Below are 20990 nucleotides of genomic sequence, written 5' to 3' on the forward strand. Positions count from 1 at the left end.
ATAAACTCTGTAATAACTGGGCTGTTTCCATATTGGGTGTCTCTCCACGTTGGATGTCCCTATTGTATTGTAACCACATTCCCACAACGTCTCCGATGTCCTTCCCTTTGAAAGAAAACCTCCATTTAGTAATGTTGTCTTAACATGATCTGCTTTAAGTCGCCAGAATTTTATATCTCTGACTAATTATTCTGTTTTGCTCAATTCATGTCGCTCTGGGTAAGTCCAAAGCCTAAGAGTGGTGTCTGTAACATTGGAGTAGGTGTCATTAATCCTGTCAAACATTATACTGGGACTGGAGCCGGTTCAGATTCTGTGGGAAATGGGTGGAGTGGGATTACTGGGGCCATGTGCTGCGACTGTGTCCCGCAGACACACAGTCTGCACAGCACAGACACTCATGTGACCTCTGACCTCCTAAAACCCCCTCTGCCTGAGTGGCCCAGAGGCCTGGCCACGGGGTCAAAGGTGAGAGGTGTCCATCCTATAGAGTTTCAAAGAAAGATATCCAGTTTGGGAGGAAACAGCAAAACTCTTGCTCTTAAGAGGCCAGGGGGAAAAAAAGGAAAAACCCACAAAAATCTTAGCGGGGGGATGCTGCCATTTTGTAGATTTGGAGTAGAGGAAAACTAAAATAGGACTGGAGGGAGCAGCAAAGGAGGGGGAAAACAACTGGAGAAATTTGTCATGAAGTAGTCTAGCAGCGAAATGAAAGATAAATCTCCAGGAACGTAATTAACCGTCTACCAGCCTTTGTTGATTTATTCTTAACAAACACGGCCTCTCTCCATTCTTTCCGGAGGTGCTTTGACTGGTGTGTTTTTCTTGGACCGGCCGCTCTTTCTGGCAAGAAGCTGCTGGTACACACAGTCAGCTGATGAGACATTGTATACAGCTCTAATTCAATAAGAAACGTTTAGTTAAGGCCAGGGTATCTGCTGATAGGGACATCACAGTGATTTACTCAAAGCACTAAACAAACACTTTCACTGCAGGACAGATGATTTATCCACCATGCATCTGTCCCTCTGTCTGCATCTGGGGGAGCTTTAGCTGCAGACACACACAGACAAACACTAAAACACAACTCCATCTCTGACTTGGAGCTCTTATTCTGAAAGATGAGAATCCCAGCCAGGACATGTCAAGCTAAGTGGTGTATGAGTGTGTGTTGGAGGGAAAGAAAGCCTTAAAGAGGGACCGTGTGGCGCTCCATTTGCTAAATCAATCAGGTGCTGTTTTTACAGCCAACCCCCCTTCTCCTCCTGACTCCCCCTCATATCTACCCATCCCACCTTCCTCCTCCTGCCTGCTTCTCCCAAATTCCTCCAGTTGTACCTTTTAACCCCCCCACAACTCTACCACCCCGCATTCTTCACAGGAAGAACCCCGCATGGGTGCCTCTCAGGTGTGTGAGCGTGCATATGTATTTCTGTGTGAGTGTGTGTGAGTGTGTGTGTGTGTGTGTGTGTGTGTGTGCGCGCGTCCTGCAGCGATGGAGGATTGATGGTATTCATAAAGTGAAGCAGACCTCCCGCACCAGGGCTGCTTGGCAAGGCAGACTTAAATATTTCTAGAGAGACAGTGCATTCATCATCTTTATGTGGAGCAGTAGGAGGCCTGTGTGTGTGTGTGTCTGAATTATAACATGTTTGTGCAACGTGTTGTGCGTTCACGTTGCGCAGATACATGTCTCTGTTTTCTGCAGCAAAAAAAAAAGGGGGAGGGCGATTGTCTGCACAAGAATTCAAGCGAAGAGCTTTTAACTTATGCCAAAAAAGCGCAGAGTCTTCAGAGACGGATAGCGAGGAGGGTCTGGAATCAACCTATCCTGATCACAAAAAACATGTGCGTACAGCTAAGAGGGCTCACATGGAAAAGCAGGCACGTACACACTCCCCGTGGAGCAATTCCTTAGGCGGTTTGGGGGTGGCCGAGAGGAGACCATTATTAAATTAGAGACGTTTTTTGGGGGGGGAGGTGGGGCGAACAGTCTGCCTCCACATGTGGTTATCTCAACACGATTCATCCACTATTGGAACTATCAATAACTTTTACGGCCTGCGCGCCTGCTCTGAAGAAAAGAGGAAAAACAGCAAAACATGAGAGGTGAAGATGACAAAAGAGGAGGGGAAAGTGAGAGAAATGAAAGGAGGCAAGAGGAGAGAAAGTGACAGGGTGAAGAGTGAAAAATGTGCAGAAGAAGAGAAATGCGTGTGTGTAAGTGTGTGTAAGGTTACGGAGGCCTTCGAGGAGACAGAGAATGTGACATCACGTCTCATCTTGTGTGAGGATCTTGTCTCGACTGGCCTAAAACACCTTTAGTTTCTCCAGCTCTGGCAGCCTCATACATCACATCACTACATGTAAAACAATACAGCTAACAGCACTTTTTTTTACCTAATGGTGTGTTGTAGTGAGGCATATCCTCTGTCCACCCCCTCACACACACACACACACACACACACACAAACACCCTTATCTCCCCCCCGAGCCCTCTACCCAATTACGGGGCCATAATTTTTGGCAAGCCCTGCTGTCGGGCCTTGTGGAGAGGAATGTGGTGTTGTGGGAAGCAGAGGGGCCGATGGAAGCAGGGGGCCCCCAGGCTGGAGTCCTGGTCCCCTCTTCCTTGCTCTGACCGGGCCCCGGCCCCTAGGTCCCCTCCATTCCTCTGGCTCAGATTACACAGCTTCAGGCCCCCCTCTCAGTCCCATGATGCATATCAAATATAACATCACACACTCGGAGCAGCACACTAAAAACGTTAGCAGTGAGAATAATTCACTTGAACTCCATTAGATCAATATGGCACTCCATAAAAGCAGCTGTTGTATTAAACCAGACAGGGTGACTATCTGAATGTCAGGAATCAATAACGTGCAGCAGTTTCTCATCCTGATCAGAGCTGCAGTTGGTCGAGGGTTGCACTCACGGGTGGAAAAGTACAAGGTTTACAGAGTTGTATTGGTGATGATTTAAAGCAAACAAATACCGCCCCTTCACTGTTTTTGTTTTACTCAAGGAAAATTAAGTCAAAGGCGTTCTTTGGATACTCTGACAAACCAAAAAGGGGCTGTTTATTTGTCTCAGATTTGTGTGGGTGGCTACTCACTGGCAGCGGTGACGTTAGCGGGTACACTAGCCAGGGCTCCTGCGCTGGTGCTGGCCACACACTGGTATCTGCCCACAGTCAGGTTGGACAGTGTGGGGATGAACAGGCTGTTGGGTCCCAGCACAACGCCCAAATATCCGTCCATCAGCTCCTGGCCGTTGAGGCGCCAGCTGATGTTGGCGGAGGCGGGTTGGGCGCTGCAGCGAAGATTCACACTGCCTCCTAGCTTCTGCACCACGGACATGGGCTCTTCAGTGAACAGCAGCACATTGTCTGAGGGAAAAGAAAGCAGTCAGAAACAAATTAAGCATCTTGGGAAACATATTTTATTTCATACAAGTCAGCACATTACAGAGGTGTGGACTCGAGACCTGCAACTTGACTTTAACTTCAGACTTGTGACTTGAAAATACTTGATACTTGAGCCCAAAGACTAAAACGTATGTCATTTCAAAAGTGTATCACGAATCAATTCATTTCCATCCATTTCCTCAATCAACTTCACATTGGTGCCGTTTACTCCTTACAAGATGACACTTAATTCCCCGCTAATGCACTTTCTTGGAACCGATCCAACAGTGTCCAAGCTGCAGGAGAGAACTATGAAGAACTAACATTAAGTTACTGAGCTGCAGCTGGAAAAACTGACACAAAAGCTAATTTTGTTTGTGTATAAAAACTACACATGGTCGAAAAAACCCAAATCACAGTATGCAAAACGTGTGGGTCACAATTACAGACGAGGAAGCAACAACTTCAACAACCTTGTTCCACAAACAAATACAAATTTTAGTAACCATTCATGATTTTTCCACATTTTATATATTATTACCCTGTGGTTAAAATGGCATTACATTTGGCTAAGAGTGCATTATGACTTGTTTATGACTCGAAACTTTAAGTTTAGGACTTGGGAGTTGCAAAACAAAGATTTGGTTCCACCTCTGGCACATAAAGACCTTTCCCACTGATTACATGAGGCCAGCAGTGTGACATCTTTTGTCTTTGAATGTCTTTGGCTGCAATTAGCAATTAACTTCACTACTGACCGGTCTAAAAGCTACAAATATGCTCAACAAAGCAGCAAATTCTCACATTTGAGAACCTAAAATGATCGAATGTTTGGCATTTATGCTTGAAAATAACTTTTTAAATAATAGATAATGAAATAGTGCCTGACCGGGGCGCCCTCTAGATCACCTGGTAGAGTGTGCGCCCCATATCTGCTCAGTCATTTGCAGCAGCTTGGGTTCTACTCCATCCTGCAGCCCTTTGCAACCTGTCATCACTCATTTTTTCCCACTTTTCCTGTCAGTCTTAAGCTAAATTATCAATAAAGGCAATCCCAAAGAATAATCTAAAATAAATAAATAAGAGCGGCTGATTGATTTTCTTTATCTACTAATCATTAGTTCTCTTCATACAGTGCTTCTTTTCTTCTTCGTTCACCCATGGTGGCTGGTATGGCCTGAAACTACCCACTTCTTCAGTTCATTTCAAATAAACTGCTGTTGCTGCTGCCAAGACACGTAAAACACACCTCCCTCCCTCTCCCTGACTGAGCCAGAATATTTTGTCCCTGGCAAGACTTATCCTGCACCAGGTGTTTGGAAAAACTAATGTAAAGGCATTCATAAAGCGAGCATACATCAAGTCAGTAATATACATTTTGAAACCGTGACAAAAAGCACAAAATGGAAACTTTTTAAATCTTATTTATGCAGATTGATCCAGTTTTTTTAACCATTTCAGTTTGTCTACTCACCGGGGAGAGAGGCGCCGCTCTGCAGGCAGCATAGCAGTACTGCACCCAGAGCGCACAACACTGGAGCCCTTCTCTTTTTCATCCACGGAGTCCAGTCTCGCTTTCCAGACATCTTCCATACACTACCCCCTGAAACACACACACATATACAGAAGAAGGTCAGAGGGTCATTTACAGACTTGGTACACTCAAAACAAACAGCATAAACCACTTTCTTCTGACTGACACAAACACACAGACAGAACTGTACAGAAAACAAAGCTACCAGAACTTGGAAACATACATCATCCATCTAAACAGTCAATTTTGATTCATACATAAGCTGCTCTCTATCGTACTTGTATACACACACATACACAAACAGGCAGCCATTAAGGAAACACAACCCAGGCGAGGCGGTGCACTCTGCGGTACCCTCAGCAGCCAAACTCCAGACACAAATAAAGCCTTTCTTTTCTGTCAGCCCCCATCTCACCGCTGACCCCATCTCCTCCGCCTGTACCCGCACCCATCCAGCCTGCGTTCATCAAAGGGGCGCCCACATTCTGCGGGCCGTAACCCGACCCCTCCACCTTCCCGCTCAGGTGTAACCGATACAGGTAGAGGGTCCAGGAGGAGGAAGGGGGAAGGAGAGGGGAGGAGAGGGGAAAACACACAGGCTGCATTCAGGAGTTGGGACAAAGAACAACTAATGAGCAGGAGGACGGGGAGGGGGAAGGGGGGAAATATATATCACAACAGCGAGGAGTGTGCAAGAGATGGAGGAAAGATGGGGTGTATTATGGGTGCAGTTTATATTTGCGGGGAAAATGGAGAAGGCGACGGTAACGGTCAGTCTATTAACAGTTAAAGCAGAGAGGGGAGCTTTTCTCTCTCCCTTGTCGCTTACTGCCAAGTTTCCCAAATTCTTTCCTGTCAGGTTAAACTAACAACTTCCCGTCAGGATGAGGAGGGTGGTCCTGCAAAACTGAATCTCTCCTTCTCCCTCTCTCATATACATACATGTCGCCGAACATGCACACACTCAAGGGCATAAACTGTCCTGAGATGGGGTAGTAAAAATGGAAGCACACAGCGTTCTCATACATATTTGTCCTGATCTTATTATGGCAAGGGGTTTGATTAATGAAGCTCAGAGACTAGGGACTATACACACACACACACACACACACACACACACACACACACACAAGGGGCCAAAGCAGGACAGTAAGAGAATGGAAACTCTTACAGTGCACCTTCATCATCTAATGGCAGCAGTGAAAATGTTTAGCTGCCTGGCACATTTATTGAAAATGAGCAAAGCAGCAGGCTGATGGAAAAACAGCTGTCAGCTACGCCAACTGCCACACTAAGGCCACACATTACTCTGCGATGTTTTAATTGCATATTATGAATGTGTGTAAACTCTTTTAAATTGTTAATTCTCACGACATGAACAGCTCCGCAGAACTCCAGTCCAACTCGCAGGACTGTAAAGACTAGTCAATTACTCACATAGTGAATCAGCAGTTTTTTCATTAATTTATTTGTCCTGCAAAAAAGCAATTTATTTTTTTGCAGCACAAACAATCTGTTCACACTATAACACTGACAGCACCTTTAAAGTTTATATGGTTGACCAGTGAGCAAACAGTTGCTTATTCACACATCCACTGTAAATGGTGCATTAGCTTTCATTTGGAGTCGTGTCTTTGACCACCTGATAAGTGCAAGTCCAATTTTCACTCTCTTTTAGCTCTGTTTTTGGTCTCCACCATCTCATGAGGGAAACATCTCACTTATTCGCTGCCAAATTGTTCAATATGTTTACAAACAAATTACTAACTTTCTGCTGTTTGGTCCTAAGCAGGTAGGTTACCAGGGTTGAGTAATTTGACGAATGTATCGGTTGTATGGCTGAGTATATCACCAGTCTTTATGTTTGGGCGATTTTTGTCATTTTATTTTGCTAATTTAATGGTTTGCCTCAGACCAACAAATAAGAGCCACTGCTCGGCTAGTAGCAAGAGACAGTGAGAAAACAGCGTGTAGAGCCAGAATATTTTCACATCTAACTCAGTGAATTAAGGGTTTATTTCAACCAGAGTTGGCGATTGTTGGAACAGTGAAAAGACTAAGACTGTTTTATTTTGTTTCTGATAAGTCTTAATGAAGTGTGTTCACGATGAGGAAACAAGGCAATTAAGATTTCAGATCAGGAACACATGAAACTTGAATTAGAGGGTGTGCGATTGTATTTTCTGTTTTTGTCTGTTTTCTTGATATTTTGTGAGTTTATTTTATGTAGTTATTGGACTAAAAAATCTAGGAGAGCTTTTGAAGCATACACACAACACACACACCTGCGCTAATATATCGGCAGTTGCTGCTTGTTGGGCTGACAGTGGTCGGTTGGAAAATTTTAACCCACCTCTTTAGTGTGTTTAGACTTATTAAAACTGATGAGAGCCGTGAGAGTGAATTAAAACACTACAGTTACGGGCCCAGAAACCAAAACAAAGAGCTTAAAGACACTTAAGAGTTGGGTGATAATTCTCTGTACATATAAAATACATTTTTAATGCAGAAATGACCAACATTGGCTCTTGCTTCTCAAATGTGCAGCTTTCTCTCATTCATCTTCATGCAAACTGAGTATCTTTGTTTTGGGACTGTTAGGGCCTTTACACATTGGGTGATGAATAAAATGATTCATATCAGCAGTGATGTGAATTTGCAACAGTTGCAAAACTTGATCCATAAAGGGTTGTGATGCAAATTTACAACAATCACTAGAATCATATTGACCCAGAGCAGCATCTGGCAGTCTGTCTGAGTTGTACTGCCTAAGTTACTTCAGGCTATTCTATTAAGCTTCCAATTTGGGGATGTCACCATGGACTGGGAGACTGTGACAGCCAGTTTCAGTATTTGGATATTGAAAATAATCCCCAGTCGCTGTCGTACATACATGTACAGTTTAATTCATTCCCTCGGCCACTCAGAGCGGCCCATCAGCCGTGGCCTCGCTCAGTAAACAAACACTGAGCTGCTGTGGAACCAGGAAGCAAAGCTGAAGGTCTGTGGCTTCAGTGGCTGGTCGCTGTATGGACACAACCCGGGACAGCTGCCCATGAAAAACACACACACATCTGTATGAAGCACCTGTCCCGACTGTGAGAGTCACTAACCGTAAAACCCACACCAGTCAATCTGCCGACCGGACACACAGCAGGACACGTTAACCGGCTGGTGAGACCTCTTACCTGTCCAATTTGTCTTTCACACACAAATGAAAGTGGCGACAGTGAGACAGGAGGAGAGACAGAGACAGAGATAGAGCTTTGTTATAAGAGCGGTATGAGAAGGCCCCTCATATATCATCACTCCCTAAAAACAGCCATACTCCTCTGAGCCTGTCTGTCCGTCTGATTCATTAGTCAGCTGGGTCCTGTGTTTGCTTAGCGGATACCCTGCCTCAAGATGAAAAGTTGGCCTGACATCTATGTCCAACTTTTTCCATCCATCCTTCCCAGAGAAATCACAGACACAGAGAGGGAGAAGAGCCTCCTACGCATCAGCAAGACTGATAAAAACCAGAGCATACGCACAGACAGCTCCCCTAAATTAAGAACCAAGGGAATGTGTGTGTGTGTGTGTGTGTGTGTGTGTGTTGAAGTGTTCCTGCAACTGTTTTGTTACAGCCTTACCAGTGAGGAACAACGCTGCGTGGCCAACACTTTGTGGGAGCAGCTTTGTGGTATTAAAACATACTTCAGTGACAGTGCACTGAGGAGAACTGTGTGAACTGCTCAAATCTGCCAGTTCTAGTGCACAAGTATGATTATAGGGGAGTGAAGCTATTTGTGTAATCATGTTGAGAAAATGACACTTGACTACTGTGAGATCTGAAGAGCTGACTCCTTAAAGACCAAAAAGGGGGAAACAGTCTGACATTCTGACTTGGCAAAATCCTGGGATGAACCTCAAAGCTGCTATGGTGACCAATCAAAATGTGTCAAGCTGAAATGAAATGTCTGGTCGAATTCAAAGCTGTGTTTACTTGCTGTGTTTTATCAGACACCTACTAATTCATATCAGAGTTTCTTGCACAACTTCTCTGACGTGTAACATTTGAGACGTTTTGCTTTTCTTGTTGAATGAAAAAAGGGTTTTGTAGAAAAGCTTGATTATTTTCCTTTAGGTAACGTGTTAAAAAAAGGCTAATTTCACTGTCAATACTAAGCATTGTACTGCACTAGTGTCGAAAAACTTCAAATGACGCCTAGCCCCTGCAACAGGTGGGCCTTACATGGTAACAGATGTTATGTATTCATTTATTAGACACATGAACTGACAAAAACATTAATTAGGGATATCAGTGTAGACACTGACCTCATTAAATGGACTGGATATTGGACATGACATCACTGATGTACATTACATAGAGTTTCTTTGTCAATGATGTCATCACAATTTAGTGTTTCTACCATCAGTTACACACTTTGCTTGTCACATGTATTTGCTTTTACTTTTAATACCTTACACAATGAATTTCATGAAGTGTGGTATAAAGATGCAACAATTTATCAATTGGTTTAAGTAATTTTTTGCGATTTTTTTTGGGATTCTTCTTAAATGTGAATATTTTCTGGTTTTTTTTGTGTGTTTGATTTTCATTTTTTAAACTCGTCTGTGACAGTAAACTTAAATTCTTTGGGTTGTGAACAAAATGCATCATTTGATGACGTCATTGTGCGCTTTCAGAAACACAGATTTTGCATTTTTCACTGTTTTCTGACATTTTATAAACCAAACAACTACTCAGTTAATGAGAAAATAATCAACATATTAATCAACAATGAAATTAATCATTAATTGTAGTCCTACAACAGACCTTATTGATTGGAATGGATACGGGCTATGTCGTCACTAATCAATGACGTCAGTGTTTCCACTCTCAGTTACATCCTTTGCTTGTTGCATGCATTTGCCTTTTCCCTAAGGTAAAGATGTTTTTACTGATTTCATTAAATGTCATTAAGTTGTTTGTTTGTTTTAGGTATTGGTATAGTAATGGCAGACTCTTATGCTGAGATATCAGAATCTGTATCAGTAAAGTAATAGATTGGTGCATCCCTACCATGGACACAAGAAATAGCTGTTTCATTTTAAAAGGTTAAGACACAGAGGCCTGACTGCGACTTGACTTGTATTTTGGTTTTAAAGACTCATGACTTTGCCTTCAAGGACTTCAGACCTGACTTGGACTTGTCTTGGATATCTGTGACTTGACTTGGACCCAAGTGAAAAGACTTTTAAGTGTATGTATCATAAAGAGGGCGAAGGGAAGGAGAGTTCCAGGTTGTGGCGATGGTGTGCAGGCATGCATCATGAGTGTAGGTATGCAAGTACCTTATATGTCGTTGTGAGAGAGAGTCACTTGACAGAAGTTCATTGTGAGCGTGCTAAGTAAAGACACCGGGGCCCCTGTTCTCCCGGGCCACTGCCAGTCCCATTGTCCCCCAGCCTCCGTGGATAAATTCATTTTGACAACCCTGCTAATTGGATAAAACCAGACTGGAGCCACCTCCCTGAGCTCTCACATTCCATCTGCTTTCTGGCATGGAGAGGACACACAGGAGGGGCGGCGGTGGTGGAGGGGTAGCAGGGTAGTAACTCCTTCTGAGGAGCTGAGCTGTTGAATATTTATCACCTCCCCAAACTCCCCTCTTGCCCTCCCTCCTCCCCCAGTTTTATGTCTTTTTACACCCCGTGCCCCCCCCACCCCCCCACCCCCCCCCCCCCCACCCCCCTTCCTCGAGGTTCTCCAAACACCACAAAGCCCCCCCTTTAGATAAACACATGCGGTGTCAAGTGTGAGGAGTGCCGGGGGTTCAACTGCTCCGCTCGGGCCCGCGGCCCACAATGCCATGCTGCATAGCTGCCATGCGGGAGGCCGGTTGCCCCTGGCGACGCTAACAGGCAGAACGCACCTTAATAGAGTGGAGAGTCATTGTAAAGCAGTGAGCCGGTGCACGGACAAAGACCCCACGGACCCCTGGAGAAAGGGGAGACGCTACTCTGAAGGGCCCAGGGAAGAGCTGATGGGCCCTGCTCAATGACCAAAGAGAAGGAGGGGGGGGCTCAATGACCAAGAGGTTTGAGAGTAGAGAGTTTGGGGAGGAAAGGGGGGGGGGGTCAGTGCTTCTATGGATTGATGTGAGATGGGTGAAGGGGGTTTATGGAGGCAGTGGGGGGCGGGGGGTGGAGAGGTTGACTGAGAAAGCAGAACGGCGACTCAAATTAATAAAGAGGATGTCAACTGGCGGGCGAGCAGGAGGAGAGAGCAGGGCCTCGTCAATGAGAGGGTGTGTTTGAGAGAGCGTGTGTGAGAGCGTCGCTGAATGTCCCAACATATTTTCCCCTCACTCTGTCAATGTGTTTGCTGATCTCTCTCGGTTTGGCCCAAGGTTGGTGCTGGGTGGAGGAGGACGAGGAGGATCCGGAGATTGCTTAACAAACCAGTGGCACACCATCAGACCATCACATGGTACCAGAGCAACAAAACAACAACACAGAGGGGGAAGATTTTTAGGAAATAATAAGTAATCAGTGATTGGTTTGCTAAGGCTAAAACTACAAATTATTTTCTTGATTAATTGATTAGTCGTTTGGTCGATAAAATGTCAGAATATCATTTAAAAATGACGATCAGTGTTTCACAAAGTCCAGGATAACATCCTTAAATGATTTGTTTTGTCCACAACCCAAAGATAATTTGGGTGTACTGTCACAAAGAAGTAAAGAAACAAAAAATATTTACATTTAAGAAGCTGGGATCAGTTGACAACTAATCGATTAATTATTGCAGCTCTGATCTGCACTCATATCCCCAAGTAATATTGTATTTTTTCAATGTATGTATCTATGAACTAACTTTTTGCTTGTTATTGAGGTTTATGAGATGATTAGAAGGGAAGAAATGGTCTGTTGGGTATCAGTGTGTTAAAAATAACCAAAATACATGATATTCATAGAGATCATGTTGTTGGACGTGGCTGCCTCTACCTCAAAGTGTCTCTGATAATTCAAACTTAAATGGAGAATCTCTGCTGCGCTTCACACGAGCAAAAACTTGGCAGAGAGCAGATCTTAAATCTATTCCCATCTATCTCTCAGACACAAGAGAACCTTCTGGAGTCTTATCCTGGCATGGAAACTCTGCCCAACAGGTGGAGAGGGGGCCAGTCCAAATCCTCCACTCGAGACATCACTCGTTCTCATGCCATAAAATTACACATCAAAAGCATCTCAGCATCCCTAACGAGGCTGAGAATTTACCCCCTCTTCCTTCATAATACTCACTCACACACGCACACACACACACACACACACACACACGCTTCACAAAGTATTAACAAGCTATATGCCTGTCCAACCCCTCCTTCGCCCCCCGAACCGACACTAACGAGCTACAGAGCATCTCGAGGATTAACGAGAGGGATCTGGACAGGCCCGCCGTGTAGAGGAGGGGGGCGTTCTAATCAATTAGGCACTGAGGCATTTGCATAATTTAGATAACGAAGCTGAATTAACCACAGAGAGCTAATTACTGTGCCACGGTGAACACACCCACCCACATTCCTGGGCCTGGTGTGGGATGCCAGCATGCCCACCAGGGGCCATGGGAACAGGATCGGATCATCGGCACTGCCGCGGGAGTGTGAGCCAGATAGACGGACCAGACAGTGATGTAGGGTGCATCAGCCAATCAGATCAGAGAGAGGGAGGAATGGATGAAAGAAAGAAAGAGAGATGGATGGATAGACAGAAGGCTGGAAAGACACCAAGAAGGGAAAGAAGGAAAAAAGGATGGACAGATGATAGAAGGCTGGAGGGAAGGAAGGAAAGAAAGTGACAGTTGGAGGAGAAAGAAAGCAGAACGGGTAGATGGATGGAAAAAAGTAGGAGAGGTGGATGGATAGCAGAAGGGACAGATGAATGAATGGATGGGAGGAAAGAAAGATAGATGGATAGAAAGAAAGCAGGAATGACACTGAGATGGACAGACAAGTAGAAAGTAGGAAATAAGGATAAAGGAAGAATGGATGATCAGATAGAAGGAAAGAAGGAAAGAAAAACAAATAGATGATAGAGGGAGGGAAGGAAGGAGATGAATGAATGGATGGATGGGAAAAAAGAAACATAGATGGATAGAAAGAAGGCCAGAAAGACACTAGGATGGACTGGGAGAGGAACGGATGATCAGACGGAAGGAAAGAAGCAATGACAGATGAATGGATGATAGAAGGAAGGAAAGGAAGATGGATGGATGGTTGGAGGGAAAGAAGGCAGAAAAGATAGATGGAAGAATAGATGGAAGAAAAGAAGGAGGGCTGGATGAACAGAAGGAGGGAAAGGTGAACGAATGGTTCAATGGAAGGAAATAAAGATAGATGAATGGAAAGAAAGATGGCAGGAAAGACACCTCGATGGACTAAGGAGAGGAAAAAAGGGTGATCAGATGGAAGGAAAGAAGTGATGTAGCAATGATAGAGGAATGGATGATAGAAGGAAGGAAAGAAAGATGGATGAATGAATGGAAGAAAAGAAGAAGGGGCTGGATGAACAGGAGGGAAAGATGAATGAATGGCTTGATGGAAGGAAATAGAGGTAGATGAATGGATAGAAAGGAGGCAGGAAAGACTGCAAGATGTATAGATGAGAGGAAAGAAGGATAAAGGAGCGATGGATGGATGATAGATGGAAGGAGTGAAGGAAGTTAAGGTAGATGGATAAGTGGATGTGGCAAAAGAGGGATGAGTGGATAGATGGAAGGAGGAAAAGATGAATGAATGGATGGAAGGAATGAAAGGCAGGAAAGACACTGAGATGGACAGACGAGAGGAAAAGGGGAAAATGGATGATAGGATGAAGGGGAAAAAGAAGAAAGAAGGACGGATAGATGATGGAAGGAAAGTAGCAATGATGTAACGATAGATAAAGGGATGACAGAAGGAAGAAAGGAAGGATAAATGGATGAAGAGAAGAATGGAATGGATAGATGGAAAGAAGGGAAGAAAGATGGCAAGAAAGATTGAAAAGATGGATAGATGATAGATGGAAGGAAAGAAGCAATGATAGATGACTGGATGATGGAAGGAAGGAGAGACAACTGGATGAATGGACCGATAAAATGAAGTAAAGATAAAATGGATGAGTGGCTGGAGGAAAGAAAGAATGTTAGGGAAAGCAGAAAATAAAGAAACAGAAGTAAAGAGGGGAGGATAGACAGATTGAAGGAATGATGAAAACTAAAGATGGCTGACTAGCTGCAGTCTAAAACACTAGAATAAAACAAGTCTAAGAGGCTGAACTAAAAACTTTGACCACGCTGACTTTAAACCTCAATGAAAGACACACTAAACATGTTATCATCATACATGCAAAAAATATCATAAATAAATAACATTTTTATAACTGCTTCTCAAAAAAGACTGGATGACTTTCAAGTTTTGGACAAACCAAGAAATTAAAAACATCACTATGGAAAAAACCCAATCATTATATAGTACAGTATGTGTGTGAGTCTTATTTGGTGGCACACACACACACATTTTTGAGAAAAGCTTTGGGCGAGCATCAAGAGTCTAAGGACACAGATCACACACACACTTAATCATTCCCATACAGGGCTGGGAAAACTAACTAATACCCACGATTTCACAGTGCTCATCACACAAACACACACACGCATGCAGTTACATATTTCATTTACCCACAGCCATTCTTTCCCTGCACACACACACACACACAATTGATGACACATAAGCAAGCAATCACACAAACTCCTATTACATGGTAAAAGTATACTCACAGAGGCACATAAATATGCAGACCTCAGGAAGTTTTTCCAACACCAAATGTCAACACGCACAAAAACAGACTACCACTTCACCCCGGCCCGCGAGATAAACTACGTACACACCACGGCATTCGTGCACGCTAATATAGGCTTTCATAGCTGTACATATCTGCAGCCTGCTCCCTGTGTGTTCCTGCATCGTAGGGAGGGAAGGAGCGAGGGAGGGAGGAGGGATGAGAGGGGGTGAAAGGGGCCCCAAACTCCTTTGGCAGCTCATGCATCAGAGTGAATGGAACCAATTATAAATCAAGAGCAATTTCTCCCCATTATTCAGCAGGAACCAGGAGGGGGAAAAAAAAGAGATAGACTGGCCCTACAACTCTCAGTGGGAGACGAAGGAAGGAAGGAAGGGAAAAGCAGAGAGAGTGAAATATTATATGAAAAACAGATATGAGGAGGCATTAGGAAATTGAGATAAGGCAGACGGAAAGAGAGATGAGGGAATGGAGAAAGGCCGTAAAGTTATATGAAACAACCGAAGGAGAACGTTATAGGAAAAACAGCTACGGGGAGGAATTAGAAAACGGAGAGGAGGCAGGAAATTAAACAGAAAGCGAGGCGTTGTGGGGCGTCAACTGTGCAGGAGATGGTGCAACCGGCTTTGACTGCTTACTCCACGGTTATAAAGTGAAAGCTGCTGCTCTGAAAGAGTTTCTTAAGAGGAGAAACAGCTGGAGGAGGCTTGTTTCAAAGAGAGCTCTCAGTGTCAGGAGCTGGATTTGCGTGGTACAGCAGAGCTACCACTTGTCCTGTCACTCAGAGCCACGGATGTGCGTTATCCTAAAGGAGGAGGAAGGGGGGGGGCTGCGAAATATAAAATAAAACCTCACACACATTTAAGCAGAGCACAGAGGAGCGCTTTCGATGGAAAATTCCAGTTGTGATAACCTCAGGGGCCCAATAACTAACTAATCTGGTGCCCAGTGATTTATTCTGTTGAATCATGTCTTCTCCTGCCAGTTTGACATTCTTCAATGATGAGTTTTTTCTCTCTGGGGCAACACTTTAAATCTGATTATTGGTTAAAGCCCTGGAACACGACCCAGATTCCTTGACGTTTCTGGCACTTTTATTGTTTCGTTCGCACATGCATCACGACAGGAATATATTACGCAGTTATCATTACAGTGTATAAAAGGAGTACGAGAAATAACTGGTCTAATAAAGCTAACCAAAGTGACGCCAACTTTTAAAAATGTCTGTGCTGAGACACAAAGAGAAAAAGAATGACTGGCCAGAGCTTAAATTGAACAGCCCCAGTCGGAGAGCAATCTTGTGCCTGTGTGTGAATGATCTATTAGAGCGTCTGGGTTGCTTTTGGCTCGTAATAACACCCCCTAATCTTTGTCCAAATATCTGCTTTGCACACACAGGGCTATTTGTCTACACACACACACACTGCTTTCTTACCCGAGTCTGGAGTTGATCAATGATCTAACAGCACTCACTCCAGACTCACAATGTGTGTTTGTGTTTGTGTGTAAGAGGGAGAGAGTGAGAGTACGGCTTGGGTAACTTCATTATCCAATCAAGAGCTTCTTAACTTTTACTTTAAGTAGTGGAACAAATCAACTCAGCTGGTTTAAAGGCTTTGGATAATCCCTATTAGGTGGTTAAGACAACAAATGAGAGTGAGATTATATTTATGATACAGATATAAACTGGACGGGCATCAACATGGCTTCTGAATATTAGTTGGAACTTTAAAAGAAGGTGTTTTCCATCTCTAAAAAAGCTAATTCTCTTGTGACAGATGTCTCTTCTTTCCTTACGTCCAATTCATCTTCATCCCTGCCTCAATATTCTCCCTCTGTTTGATCACGGCCTGTTTAATTAGCCTCTCCAACTCTCTGTCAGATTTCTCCCTCACTATTCCCCCTCACATTCCTCCTGCTCTCGGTCTGTGGTCCTGGCTGACAGGGAGGAGAGGACAGAGGTATGCAACCCCAGGGGAGGAGCCTGGACCCCGGCCACCTGTCGGTCCAGGTGTCCCTCTCTGGTTATCCAATGTCCGGACACAGAGACCCTCCCGGGGGCATGGGGCTTGAGCCTGTGCCTCCAATCTGTCAGCGCTGGGGGACTAATGCACCGTATGTCAGCAGGCCAATAACGTCCGGCTCTGGGAAATGATGCAGCCTTATTTGGTGATGAGTGTGTTCCTTATGAACATTTAAGAAAAACTAAACTACCCCTTTCTCCCTCACACACACTCTCTTCCTTCTTCTAATGCAGTGATCTCAAAACGACCATGCAGGTGAGGCCAGTTGAGGACCACAGTGACAAGCAATACATTCCAGTGCAAAGAGATAATCCTGATTGGACAGGAACTATCACTCACACACACACATCTGTGCAGCAAAGGCCCACAGATTGTGCCTGCAGGCTGTTATGACTGCATGAGTGTACCCGCTGTCATAGAGATGAAAGCCTGCCCTCAGGAAGGATTTTTTCTTCCTCCTTTGTCAATTAACGCCAATGTTACACCCTCTACAATAACAATGCTGCTATCCAGCACCGCAGTCAAACCTCTGGAACTTTGGCTCACAGACACTGAGATCAGAGCAGCAACTGATGGAACCGCTGGCTGTTTGTAATCTCGAAATGCATCTCGACATCCATCTTCATCTAAAGACTTTGATTTACATCCAGATGTAAAAACACACCAGGCGACAGCCAAACAAGTTAAATCCTATCCTGCCACTCGTATCTCACATCACGGTTCAATATGGCAGAGTAAATTTCGAAACTGAGATATGAGTAAGAAACCCTATTGCTATTGGCTGCGTACCTAAATCCACACAGTAACTTTTCTTTTACAAGCTGCAACACATATGAAATCTCAGCTCCTATAGACACTGGGATGAAAAACTATCCACAAGCTTCTGGACAAATAGTGGAAAACTGGCAGCTTTTGTCTCCGCTATATTTCTGCTTGGCAGGTAACCAAGATCAATCACATATAATTTCAAGTTCCAGCCTCGCTGTAACAGTGAGACGAAAAAAAAGAAGGCTCCTAAAATCTGACACATATCAGGCTCTGGAACCAAAAGACAATAAAGTTAGTTTCCTGTCCTGACATAGAGGTCTCATTCGCCTAAAGCTATGCACATTTTTAGGCCAAAAAGTATAGCGTGCAGGGTATTATACACTTTTAAGGACAGCTTCCAGGCTGTAGCTGTTGTTTTGGCCTGGGAGTGCGGCCTGAAATCATTCGCCACAGTGTCCTGTATAGAAAACAACATATTATAATACTCCTATAGGGACTTGAAGTGTGCCTGTGGTATTCAGTAATGGATTGAGTCTACTTTAGTGAATCTAGGGCTGCAGTTTCAGTAGTGTCTCAGAGCTTTTTTTCATCCCAACATCAGTCCAAAATCCAAAGATACTAAAGTTATGATCAAAACAGATGAAGAAAAGAAGCAAATCCTCACATCTGCGGAGCTGGGTGTTTGACATTTATGCCCAAAAAACATTAACAAGTGATCAAAGTGGTTGATGATTCACTTTCTGCTGCTGTATTTCTGTATAAAGGAAACTATTGTACTTCCACTTTGGCCATGGACTGCACCCTGAGAGCTGTTCATTCAGCATCATATCCTGAATAACATCATTATAAACCTGCTATAGGGAAGTGTGTCATTCAGTAATGAATTGGGTCTACTTTACTACAGTCCTTATTGTTTTATCCTCTGCAGAGTTTATATGTCATAGTTATAACTAACAGAAGCTGCACAGTACTGAAATATTCTGTGATTTTTTGCATCACGTCCTGCAAGATTGATTATGAATTCCTCTAATTGTGTTTTTCCAGTTTCCACATAAGTAATCAAAAGGGCCAAACCGTGTGAGAAACAAGCAGATAATCAGAGTGGAATCAATTAGTCCAACTTTGATCCACCCGACTGCCAGAGATGATCAACAACAACAACCAACCCTGCGACCAAACAACAAGAGGCTCCTTTTTACTGAGACCAATTAATTCCCTTATAAGCTGTGCGCCTAATTGGAGGAGGCCAGGCCATTCGTTTCGACTTTTAATCCAAGTGACATTGATTCAGCGGGAACAATCGGGCCCTCTTGTCTGATGCCATGTCCTGTCACTGAATCGCCGAGGTTCCTCCATGCGAGGCAGCGGAGGCTAAATGTAATCCAAATAACAAAACGACACCTGGGGTTGGAAACTTGAGCCCCTGCGGCTGTTCCTACAGGCCTCCTCCATGTCCGCATACCCCCCCCTTCCTCCTCCTCCTCTGCCTCTCTGCACGGCCCCGCACGGTGAGTGACACCCCGGGCCAAACACTCATTAGCAGCTCGGGGATTAAGACAAACATTTTCTCATTAAATCAAACCTGAATGAGACGATGGTATCAGGAGAGACTCTCCTGACAGGGAGGCAGGATGCTGCATTCCTGGCTGCACTGAGCAGCTGTCACTTTATTGGAGGCTTTAATTAGGTTATTCTGACACCGGACTTTGATTTGGGGGGTGAAGGGGGAGAGCCACTATGGACATGCACTCCCTTATGATTTTCTCTATGCAAACAATAAAATCTGAGCAGCATCTTGTGCAATAACAGCATGCATTTTCCAAAAAAAACCCTCCTTATTTTCTGGGTAACACATTTTTATTATCGTGCGCATCACTAACAAACATGATGCATCATTTTAGTAGCTCTCCCTCACTGTTTCCCAGCCTGCCTCTGCATAGCTGCACTCCCCGATGATAATATGGGGGTAAATCTGGCACGGCTCACCATGTCTGTTTTCTGTTACCCTATGGGAGCGACTATAGGCTGCGGCCTGCAAAACGCAGACGCATTTTCCCTAAAAAAAAACACACTATGTCCAAAAACAGTGCTTTGAGTTTCTGCAACGTGTCACACAAAGCTGAGTCCTCTCCACAGACATGCATAGTGCTGCAATAGTTTGCGGATAGAGGCAGAAAATTAAGGAAAACTTGGGAAAATATGGACGCAGCGCTCAACCAATCAACAACAGGCTAAGTCCGGACGCAAAGTTAACGTTTCTTATTTAATGTAACTTTAAAACCAAAAGCAGAAACACGCGTTTCCATCCGAATTAAGAGGATCTGTGTTGCGTAAAGTTTGTAGGGAAGTTTACGCGCATCGATAAGCTGAAATAACAAAACAAATGCGGCTATCAAAGCAGTTACCAGCATGAAGTAGTAATCTAAATCACAACTTTGTGTGTAAATAAAGTAGCAAATAAGTCGGTAAATACTTCCGTTAGGCTGCAAACACGCACCAAAGCTGCTACTTTTGTGTACAACTTTGTAAAACATGTTGATACAAAGCGTAACAGCGCAAAAACATGAACCGCATGAAGAGGTAAAACTTACCAAAACTGCTGTATTTGGTGCTCACACCTCGTTTTAAGCGAGCGATCTCCTCCTCTGCTCTCTTCTGCGGTGAGTTTTAGTCCCAAGAAACAGCAGTTTTTACTTCTCTTTTCCCTCTAAAGCCTCGCTGCTTTAGTAATTTACTGCGATGCCACCGACATTTTCTTCGGCTCCCCAAGTTCTCACATTGAAAGGCCGTTTTTGGATGACTGAGCTCTCAAACAATTCTCCCTTTTGCGACGCCTTTTCGGGTCCTCCCACTTCCCAAGCAGGAGGAGGGATCTGAACAATAGGGACTGGCTCCCAAAATCCCAGAGCTGGGTACTGCGCCGCCGTTTCTCCACACTACAGATCCCTACTCACTGCACATGAGGACTTTCCAGAGGTTGTGCGTACAACTGGAACCAGGAGCAATACTTTTAAAGTATATATGTGTGTGTTTGATAATTAAAAACACATAGAAACTTAACTTCTTAAAAACTACGGTGTCCTGGAGGAGAAAAGTGCGCCCCCTCCCCCTCCTCCTGCTCTGTTCCCCCTGATTTGGTATGCGTTGGTCCCCACAGAGTTTGTATTGACCCCCGTCCATTGAGGCCTGCAGGCCCTCCAGTGCAGCTGTGCAGTGCTGTGCTGTGTTGTGTTGTTGTGAACTGGACGGGCCCAGTCAGGACTGTGCAACACACACACACACACACACACACACACACACACTCATAGCACAGTGATCACAGCTTGACCCCCCTGCGCTCACTCTGGAATTCTCTTCTCCACTTCAATCAGCACACTTTGAAACGAGGGGAGCCGTTCCTGTCCAGTTCATTAATAACTGACTATTCCCAGAT

The 20990-nt window shown here is 44.3% G+C and overlaps 1 protein-coding gene across 1 annotated transcript in view; it reads right to left on the bottom strand.

Moving 5' to 3' along the window:
• boc (BOC cell adhesion associated, oncogene regulated) overlaps nucleotides 1-20364 on the bottom strand; it is a 30541-nt gene extending 10177 nt beyond the window's left edge. Inside the window, exons 1-3 of the mRNA XM_033638999.2 lie at nucleotides 20149-20364; nucleotides 4881-5009; nucleotides 3116-3388 (exon numbers count right to left, since the gene is read on the bottom strand). Coding sequence (XP_033494890.1) covers nucleotides 3116-3388; nucleotides 4881-4992 — 385 coding nt within the window. The 5' untranslated portion in view covers nucleotides 4993-5009; nucleotides 20149-20364. The remainder of the gene's footprint in view (nucleotides 1-3115; nucleotides 3389-4880; nucleotides 5010-20148) is intronic.
• Between the last annotated feature and the right edge of the window lie 626 nt (nucleotides 20365-20990).

This window comes from Epinephelus lanceolatus, chromosome 20 (assembly GCF_041903045.1).
Source record: "Epinephelus lanceolatus isolate andai-2023 chromosome 20, ASM4190304v1, whole genome shotgun sequence".
Lineage (NCBI taxonomy): Eukaryota > Metazoa > Chordata > Actinopteri > Perciformes > Serranidae > Epinephelus > Epinephelus lanceolatus.